Source organism: Lytechinus pictus, chromosome 9 (assembly GCF_037042905.1).
Source record: "Lytechinus pictus isolate F3 Inbred chromosome 9, Lp3.0, whole genome shotgun sequence".
Lineage (NCBI taxonomy): Eukaryota > Metazoa > Echinodermata > Echinoidea > Temnopleuroida > Toxopneustidae > Lytechinus > Lytechinus pictus.
The window spans coordinates 22,523,574-22,534,559 of NC_087253.1; the positions used below are offsets into that span (position 1 = coordinate 22,523,574).

Below are 10,986 nucleotides of genomic sequence, written 5' to 3' on the forward strand. Positions count from 1 at the left end.
TAATTTATGCAAAATTTAATTATAAATCACACAAAAAAAATTTTTGTCTTCATTTGTTGATCAAGTTCAATTTTTTTTTCTTTATATGATAGCTTGAGGTGGTGATACAAAATGTCAACACAGAGTTTTGAAGCTCATTGAATATACTCATTTATTTATATTTTAAAAACTCACAAAAATACTTATTTGTTTGTTGATTGATTTTGATTATTTTTGTTCCATCTGAGAGCTACATGAGGTTCACCAAGGTTCTACACCGAGTTAAGAAATTTTGACCAGAAAATTATTTATGCTTAATTTATATGAAATGTATTCACAGATCACAAAAAATGCTTCTATGTCATTTCTTCATCAATTTCAATTTTATATCCTCAATTTATGTCACCAATATAATTCACTACAGTGTCAACTGAGCTGAAATCAAAATTGTGTTAAATTTCATTGCAAGATGCCGGATGAGCTCCACATCAGCAATGATGTACTACATGTAGTTGTTCTTTTAATGTTGTCATGGTAATTAATTTATTACCATTCACTTCAGCGGATTTACAGGATACTTGTGACAATAAAGATACACATTGATTGCAAGATATTCTTTACATGAGATTAAAACTACTAAAGTGGAAATCTAGTGTCTCTATGTTAAGGAAATAAAGGTTACATGAACTTTAAAGATAATAATACTAACCATGTTTGAAATTACGAAAAGAAAATTACTAAAAGTATTGGTCGTGTTCATCAAACCTATATCGAATTTTCACTTGAATTGTTCAGGGATCCGTGGTATCTGGTATTTCATGAACACATGATTGTAGAATCCTGATTATCTACTCTCTGAACTTCTCTGAAACAAAATGTTATTTACCCATTAGCAGTACCCGTTTGTCACAAAGGAAGACGAATTACAATTGTTATCTCATATTTTATTAGAAACGTTCGTAAGCATCATAAGGATTGAAATCACAGCCAACAGACGAAATGGTGAAGTGCTTGTATTCACAGAGGAACTCAATGATCAGTCTACGGACCTATTTATGGATTTGGAAGATGTCTTTTGCGGCGCGGTGAGGATATCCACGTTTTACATTTAATGTTTGTTTTATTGCTTTTATTCGCTTTATGTGATGAGATTAGGTTAAGTCGGAATAAATAAGATAAGATTAGATTCTACTTTATTTATTTATTGATTTGATTTGAGTACTTTTGCAATACTTGGTATAGGCCTATATGCTTCTTGGAATATAGACACTATTGAAAGGCGTAAGCATCGGGACAGCTTTTTAATCCCATTAAGGAGACAGTGTATGTATTGTTGTAGCAATTGTTAGATTCTATTGCATTCTACTAACCATTTACTAACTTTTCTTTCCCAAATAAACCGTATAATTCACAGGTTTCAACGTATTTGAATAAAAGCTTGAATTCAGCTCAGCTCATCAGTATCACATGTGAGGTAGTCTCTTTCCGAAATGGTAGTGTGATCGGTGATCTACGAATGGGTCTTACAGCACCATCTCAGAATTCCGCTGATAGTCTTGCTGAATCAGCCACTGACCTATCACCTGCGGATGAGACATTACCCTTTCTCGGCGATTCTCTTAACGTCGAAGAGTTAGCCGTAGACAGTAAGTGCACATTTAAAGTTTGAAAAAATCTTACTTTTCTCTTAAATACACTGTAAGTCATTATTTCACTAAAAGTAAAAGAAAGTGATAAGAATTTGCTTAAAGACGGTTTACAAGGAAATAACCCTTTTAGGAGATTATATAATGCCTCCAATACTAGTGCTTTCAATTCTGTATCCTCCCCCCAAAGCTTGCATCTTCCTAACATCTAAATACAGCAGACACTAAATACAACAAAAACAAACACACAGACAAAATAAAATGTTATATGGGTATTATTATATGCATGTTTTACTAGATACTGATAGCTTTTAGATCGGTGTGTATACTATAACTTGTATTAATCTCTTTGACATATTTTACTAGATACCGATAGCTTTTAGATCGGTGTATTTAATATAACTGGTATTAATCTCTTTGACATTTGTTACTAGATACCGATATACTTTAGATCAGTGTGTATGCTATTGCTGGTATTATTTTTTTTTTTTCATAATCAAACAAATCATACATGTATCACCTAGCATTACAAGACAAAATAAATATTACAAATAATTATTAAAGGTAACAGTTTTGTCTCACACTTGCTGAAGATTACAAAATAATATAAGACTGATATAAACATTGTTTAATACATTACTTTGGGAAAAAAATAGTAATGATAAAAATGAATCAATCCGTTACTCTAAATCAGCCTATTCCCATTTCTGGAGATGTACTTCCAAGATGTTCCTCTCTTGTGCAATCTTATACTATTTCTTCCCTATATTTTTTTTTATAATTTGTCATTATGGTTCCAACAGGTGGCAAAACAGCTTCCTGCCTTGCAGAATAAATCTCTTTTTTAACTATTAAAATTACTGTATTTAAACCTTTTTATCCTATTTGAACTTCCATCAATCCCTAACAAAGTGTCTTCCATGGAGAGATTCTCTAATTCTTATTATAATCTTAATCTATGTCCAATATCTTTCCAAAGTGCTTGAACATTCAGGCAACCTTTAATCTCTTTGACATGTTTTACTAGGTACCAATAGCTGTAAAATCGGTTTTATCATAGCTGTATTATTCTTAGCCATGTTTTACTGAACACTGATAGCTTTGAGATTGGTTCATATATTATCGCTGGTAATTCTCTTTGCCATGTGTTACTAGATACCGATAGCTGTTATATCGGTTATATATTCACTAATAGTATTCTTTACAAAGTTTTACTAAATACCGATAGCTGTAAGATCGGTCTTCATATTATCGCCAGTAATACGCTCTGCCATGTTTTACTAGATACCCATATATCGATAGCAGTGAGATTAGTTCGTATATTATCACTGGTGTTACCTTTGCCATGTTTTACTAGATACCGATAGCTTTGATATCGGTCCGTATATTATTATTATTAGTGGAGGTGCCGTGGCCGAGTGGTCTAAGGCGCTGGACGATCCAAGGTTTGATTCCCGACTCAGCACTTATGCCCTTGAGCAAGGCATTTTATTTACATTGCTGTTTTATCGTATATCAAATAAATGAAAATGCTATATGCAATAATGAATGCCAATGTGTGGTCTTGTTTAAAAAAAAAATGCTGGTATTATTCTTTGCCATATTTTACTAGATACCGATGATTGTGAGAAGAGCAACCCCTGTAGGAATGGAGGGAACTGCACGGATGAATTCAGCACGTATAGTTGCGCATGCCCAGAAGATTACACAGGGAAAGACTGTTCATCATGTAAGTCTTTTTATTACTTTGAATGCAGTCATAGTCATTAATCTTCTGGTAAGATTTGTGGAATAAGAAAGCAATGGCAAACTAGCCCTCATGAACAATTTGTCCTATTATCAATACAACAACTATTTCGAATTCATATCAAAGAATATCAAATTGAAAATCAGTATCCCTTAATATATCTTGCTTACTCACTTATACTTTAAAGAATTATTTTGAAATCGTGAGTAAATCAGGTACATTTATAATGAAAAGAAATAGGGAAGCATAGATATTTACCCATAAACATGATTACTGGTTCTATTTTACAAGCTGTGTATCATAATTCCAGCATGGGCGCTCGTTGGTGTGAGCGCCCACCTCATTATGGGTGTTCTCTGTATCATACCCCAGTGGATTTTGTACTTAGCTACACGTAGGAGTTTCGTTTTGTCCTGTTATTGGTGAGTTTTAATGATATTAAACCACAAGAGTTTGCATTTCCCATTGGTCGAGCAGTTTCACACTCAATTATAATCATAACGTTGAAGTTTTATAGGTAAATTTTCAAAACACATAATCATTTCAAAAAAATTATCAATATCATCTACCAGAATCCGTTCTTATTCATTTATCCCCATAGTCTCTGGTAGGACTGGCCTATCACCTGGTGCTCTTGTTGGAATCATACTTGGTGCTATGTCGGGAGCTCTGATCTTCGTTATCTGCGCGTGTTCAATAATGGCCCGAACAGTGCGTCGTAATCAGGCAAATAGGATGATAATGGGGTAAGTTAAATTTGTATGGTTATTTAAAGCAGCTTGCTATTAGTATTGTACCTGTTTTCTCTCCTCATTCTTTTCCTCTTTCTTCTCCGCCTTCTCTATCTTCTTCTTCTCCTTCTTCCTCTCCTTCTCCTTGTCCTCTTTCTTCTTCTTCCAGCTTTTCATCTTCTTCATCTCCTCCTCGAGTCCTTCCTCTTCTTCTTCTCCTTCTTTTCTTCTTATGTGAATCCATTTTTTTCTCGCCTTCTCCTCATTCTCTTCCTTTTCCTTCTCCTTCTTCTCCTACTTCTCCTTCTTCCTCTCCTTATCCTTGTCTTCTTTCTTCCTCTCCTCCTTTTTCCTCTTCTCCTTATTCTTCTTCCTCCTCTTCCTATTCTTCTTTTTCTTCTTCTTCTTCTCCCTCTTCTTCTTCTTCTTCTACTTCTTCTTCCTCTTCTTCTTCTTCTTCTTCTTTTTTTCTATTTGTTCTGCTTCTTTTTTCCTAATCTTGTTGTTGTTGTTCTTCTCCATGATGTTATTCTTCTCATATTTTCCTTTTCCCGCTTCCTGCCCTTTTTGTTCGTTGCTCCCACTTTCCACTCGTGACTCATGTGAATCCATTTGGTAGTACAGATCCATTGGCTGATCCTCAAAAATGCAGCAATATCACATGGATTCCAATTGGACCTCAAACTCCCCATGTAGTCAGCCAATTTCAATATATTTTCCATGACATTTCTGCATAAACTGACTTTAAGATGATTCTGGTTATTAATTTTATTGCAGTGGTAAAGTGATGCAGTTGACTTTAATTTTCTTAATCCTAATCAAATGAATTATATCACGTGACCAATAATAATGTACATGTATTATAGCTAACATAAATATTGTCCGATGACTTGTACTAATGACTAGTTTTATTGACTGGACATGGTTTGAGATGAGGATCGTATACCAAAATTATAAAGATACACGTCGCTATATCATAAAACAAATAATGCACATAATTTGACTCCGGCAGTAGGATAATTACGCACACTTGTTACTTTTAATAATAATAATAATAAATGTGTTTTGTAATGCGCCAAATCCACTCTGCAGAGTGCCCAAGGTGCAGGTGGTGCAGTTTCATAATTTTATATCACTTTTGAAAGAGCAAAAATGTTAGAATGTTTCAGAAGTACTCTTGCGTGTAATTCTCCCTAATTCATAACACTTTTGAAAGAGCAAAAATGTTAGAATGTTTCAAAAGTACTCTTGCGTGTAATTCTCACTAATTCATAACACTTTCAAAAGAGCAAAAATGTTAGAATGTTTAAAAAGTACTCTTGCGTGTAATTCTCACTAATTCATAACACTTTTGAAAGAGCAAAAATGTTAGCGTGTAAAATTCTCACTAATGCCTTCAACGATGTGCATCATTCGTGTTATTAATTATAAAACTGCAAGTCTACATGTAGATACACATTAATGGTATCGATCTTTCAAATGTAATTCGACAGGATCGAGAAGCCTAGCAACTACCACATCTCAGAGCACCGGCGTATATTCGGTGACCGATGGGCGGATCATTCATCGGATGATTACTCTATTGAAACTTCTCTTGATCGTCGACAGTATGATATCGGTAGGGCTGTTGATCGGATAAGACAGAATCAAGGCATGGATAACCCAGGAAGTGAAATAGGCTATAATCGGGTAAGAATGGTGATTTTGTTTCTTCATTCTGTCGTACTCCCCCCTTTTCACCCCTCCCTCTCCATCCCTCTCTACATCTCTCTCTATATCTCTCTCTCTCTCTGTCTCTTTCATTCTCTTATTTGTTTACCTTTCTATAGTTAATCATACAATAATTTCATTCTGAATGACCAACTACAGGCAGAGCAGCTCTTATGTAATAATACAGCTGTTGTTTATCGGCCAACCCTGGCTCAACGATCAGGCTTGCCTGCGGAAGTGAAATGTTACATAAGAGGGATTTAATTGGTCATGCAGGGTTGAAATGGCTTCGAAATGAAATATCTTGGATCCTTGAACGAGGTTTTTGTTAGTGGGGTATAACACCGCAGTTCAGGGTCTGAACTGGGTCGTCTCTCCAACGAGAGTTTGACGTAATGTACATGTATCCATGTGAATAAACATTGCAATCATCACCAATGATTTTTTGTGTATTTTCTGTTTTATTTTTCTCTCGGCCATTTACTTTTTATTTTGATTATATATTTTTTTTAATGAACAGAGACCAGGAGGTTCGGATAACTTTGCTCTACCATATGTAGCTGATGGGGAGAGGAGGAGTGGAAGCGATGAGGTTAGTACCCCCATGCTCACCACATGATTTTAAAATTCAAACTCGTGAAGGGAGTGGGAATGCGTTTTGTTCTCTAGAAACATATTTAAGTTTTATTCCAAAAGGAGCTAAATCCACTTTTAGCATTTTCTGTAAAACAAGGTTTTTGTCTCACCTGCATAGCAGAGTGAGACTCTAGGCGCCACTTTTCCGACGGCGGCGGCAGCGGGATCAATATAGTATATGGACATACATGTAGTTCATGAAACTTGGACATCTATGTAAGGTTAATCAAGTATTACTGAATATCCTACTGGAGTGTCAGGTCAAGTATCACTGACATGTCTTAGGTCTCATGATCCCGGGGGGGGGGGGGGGGGCACTCAAATTATTTTTTTTATGGGGGTGTGCCTCACAAAACTCTGAAATGGGGGTGTATGGAACTGACTAAAAGGGCAAAGTACGGGTCTTGGGAACTAGATATATACCGCGCGGTGTGAAAAACAGGGTCTGCGGACCGGGATCGCGGCACTGTAGGTAGAGCGCTGTGCATGCGCTCGCCATGCTTGGAGCGGCTCCTAGTTGTTATGTAGGGAGTTGCGAAGCCGTGCGTGCATCTTTCGCATGCGGTGCTCGCGCTTGACAATTTTGACAGGGCTGGGGAACTGAGATGTTTCATAACGGGGGTCTTCTAAAGTATATAGACCTAGTTCATGAAACTTGGACATAAGGACGATAATATATCACTGAAGATCCTGCCTGAGTTTCAGGTCACATGACCAAGGTCAAAAGGTCTTTTAGGGTCAACGAACTTTGATAAAGTTGGGGGTATTTGTGGAATTGTCATCATAACTTTAAAGTTTGTAGATCTTGTTCATGAAACTTGGGACATACATGTAAGAGTAACCATGTATCCCTAAATATCTTGTGCATGTTTCTGGTCACATGACCAACATTAAAGGTCACTCAGGGTCAATGAACTTTTGCCGTGTTGGGGGTATTTGTTGAATTTGCATCATAACATGAAACATAGACATAAGGGCAATCAAGTATGAATGATTGTTTTGCACATGTCTTAGGTCACATGATCATGGTCAAAGGTCATCTTTGGTCAATTGACATAGTATTTTACTATCATATGATTGTTTTCTTTTGTGAATGATTATTTAATAGCTGTTTTCAATGTCAGCACTGCTGCTATATTGAATCGCGTAAAGGGAGCGAAACTGCCAGAGGCGTTCCACTTGTTTATGGATTTAGCTCCTTTTGGAATAAAAGTAAAACCTTAGTTTAATGTCCATTTTTGCCAATTTAAACATGTTTGATATTGAACATCCAGTGTGGATGTAACATACTGGCTTTAAAATTATCATGTGCTTTCTCCAAAAGAAAACTTTTATTTGAATTTGTTCTTCTTGTATGATTTTATTGTTTGCAGAGCCCCGTTGAACGAAACCCATTACACTACACCTACTACTAAAGCTTAGCTGTATCTGCAAATAGTCCCAGCACTATTTATCATTTGGATTTGTGCCCAACCTACATGTGATGTGAATGTGTACAGGATTGATTCATTGAATACACTAAGCACTGGAAACGACAACCAGACCTAAAGCCGGGGTAGTAAATAATGCGCCTCGGAATAGATTATTATCCTACATGTATAATCTAGAATTGAACATTACAAATGTCAATTTATCTTCACTCTGATCGATATTATTAGAACTGTTCTAATCTTTGTTCAATAAATATGTTATGTGACCTAAATATATCTAAGTAAATTCAATCAAACTTGATATTATTGAATTGTGATTATCATGAAAAATTCAACATTTTTTTATTTTAAAGTATGTTATACAAAAAAGGAAACAATATTATACACAGGTGGAGTTTGAAATATTTGTAGTTTCGTTATTATTTACATGACAAATTCACCATTTTCATTTCTAGGGGTTTGTTTATTCGGAACATTAATAGTGCATGCATGTGTTATACAAAAAAGGGAGCAAATAATAAATTTATATTTTTTTTTTACCTTTTTACTTCAAAATATATTTGCTTTTTATAAAGAGAATAATAAAGGAAAGTCCTTAGAACAACAAATGGTTTGTAAATCAATATCATTCAAAACAAGTAGAAGGAAATGACTTAACCCGGGAAGCCTTTCATCTAAAATTGTCGTCAGACGAGTTATCAGATCTGATATTCCTTGATTTTGATTGGCTGAGAAGCACAGTTCCTGTGAAAACTGTCGGTTAAAACACCCGACAAGTCCTTTCATGGAACGCTTCCCAGGAGTTAATCAATTCCACGATAAACTATTCAATTTTTCTTTCAATTAAGAAGTCCATGCAAAGGGTTCACAGATGTGTGATAATACATGTTCATGTATATCACTGTCATTGTAAATACTTATTTTAGTTCCTTATATATGAAAGTTCAATTTACTATGGCTCCGATATCAAATATTAAATGAATACAACGTATGATAAGCTTATATATTATACACAGACCATATAGTACAGTACTATACTGGAGAATTGAAGGTTATCTTCTTGTTTGGGGTGTATACTTGGTAATTAATTTCTAAATATGAATTTATTTTTGTTTATATTTGATTCCTACATGTACATAACATTATCAAATACATGTAGTTACATGTATTCCAATAATAATTAATGTATTTAATATGTTTCAAGTTTAGTACATGTAGTTGTCTTGCTTTCGCAGCTTATTAAATACTTAAGGCATTCATAATTTGAATATTTTCATATATGGTCACATAATTATTCCAATATCAAGTTCTTCCTTATGAATGCCTCAGTGCAGTCCTGTGTATGTGTGATTAAGTAAAACACCAAACTAAGTGCCCTCTCTTTTTTTTTGGCAGCAGAGCAGTATTGAGGGCAAAGTATTTATTTCAGGTGCAAAACAATGTCTTTCATTTAATAATTTCTTCAATTTGTGTATTAAGGGGCTGAGGGAGAATTGTGTGTGTGTGTGTGAGTGAGCAGTGGGGATTCAATTTGGTTGGGATATGCACTTGGTTGTAATATGTATTTTAAGACCTTGTATTTCTAGCTGATCCTCAGTCACATGAAATATCTTTCTGAAATATTTTGTGTACCTTTAATTTACTTTTGTATTCATATCTATGTGGTTCTTGTTTATTGTAGTTTTCATGATGAATGAAATTAATAGAATTGAATATACATGAAGGTAATCATAAAATATCATTCTGTAATTGGGTGCAGGTCCACTTGGGTGTGTGTGTGAACCTTTTCAATAACATACAAATACCACTTATCTACACACTAATCTATAAAGTCCATTTATATGTCAGTATGTATGTAGTAAGCATTTTCACAATTTTAATTTTCTTGCAAATGTTTAAAGTTAATAAAACTTGTAATCATTAGCTATTACCATGGAGCTACTTCATGCTATTACTTTCGAATGAAGTAATTTGTAAATGCTTGTATGCACAGTAAACGTACAGTGTAGGAATCAATATTCATTACATCGACAGTAACAAATGTGTTTATACTAGAGGTTTATACTTCCTAATTTATTTTACTCAGAGAACAATGTAATTGAAATATATCAAGAAGAATACATTTGTGGTACTATCCTTTTGGTAATTATTTTATTTTATTTGCATGCTATGTTTGTTTAAGCGAACAAAAATGTATTGTGCATTTAACCCTAACTAGGCCGGGCTTTTTTGGCTGTTCTGTGGCTGGGGGGGGTTGATTCAACCCCCCCCTGAGATCTCGGCCGCCGATCGCGCGAGCGCCGCAAAAATTTGCACGCTGGTAGTGTGCGATGTAATCTACAAGGCTGTATGGTAAAATTTTCCAAAATAATGAGATTTTATTTTATATGAATTAATTATGCTAATTTATGCATAAATCATACTTTCTGCTCTAATTCACTAATTAAAGCTCCTTAAATGCTAATTTTTGGTAAAAATATTCTTTGTAGCATTCTTAACAATGGCAATTGAAAAAAACTTCGGTTTGGAAATCAATTTCTTATGTATTTTATTGTTTTATGAATTTCTTATGTATTTCTTTGTTTTTCAACCTTTAGTTTTTTTTTTGTTTTTTTCACCAGATTTATTGCACAACCTTTTTGAAGTATAATTATCCTAAAATCAATTGCTTTCAGCTTTTTTAAGTAAAAATAATCATATCTTTATGAATAAGATGAGAAAACTCAATTTGCATTGACTTTGTACACAAAATCACGTTTTGGAACAATTTTTGGTCTGACATGCACTTACAAAATGTTGCGTAATTTCGGAATCGCGTACCCGGGCGTCGTAAATTTGGTCTCAAAAGATGCGCGAGACTTAAAAGTATAAACTCTGCGAGTGGCGCGGTCAAAAAATTTCGCGCGGCGGAATGATCGCAGAAAATGATGAGGGGGGGGTTGATTCAACCCCCCCCCGGCCATTTTAGGGTTAATGATCACCTAGTTTATCTTGTATTTTTAGGGGGATGGTTGGCAAAAAAGTGGTTCTCATTGACATTAAAAAATTATCAAGTCCAGAGATGTTTAAAATGTTTCTTACCAGAAATCTAGAGATTACCCCTAAAA

General features: G+C 34.7%; 1 protein-coding gene across 4 annotated transcripts in view; it reads left to right on the plus strand.

The window, feature by feature from the left end:
• LOC129268565 (fibrillin-2-like) overlaps nt 1–9,997 on the plus strand; it is a 115,666-nt gene extending 105,669 nt beyond the window's left edge. For all 4 annotated transcript variants that reach the window (XM_064104933.1, XM_064104934.1, XM_064104935.1 and 1 more), the window contains 7 exons: nt 931–1,064; nt 1,394–1,625; nt 3,238–3,354; nt 3,974–4,118; nt 5,597–5,792; nt 6,334–6,405; nt 7,823–9,997. In XM_064104933.1, the coding sequence (XP_063961003.1) occupies nt 931–1,064; nt 1,394–1,625; nt 3,238–3,354; nt 3,974–4,118; nt 5,597–5,792; nt 6,334–6,405; nt 7,823–7,864 (938 nt within the window). In that variant the 3' untranslated portion in view covers nt 7,865–9,997. The remainder of the gene's footprint in view (nt 1–930; nt 1,065–1,393; nt 1,626–3,237; nt 3,355–3,973; nt 4,119–5,596; nt 5,793–6,333; nt 6,406–7,822) is intronic.
• Nucleotides 9,998–10,986: the final 989 nt, after the last annotated feature.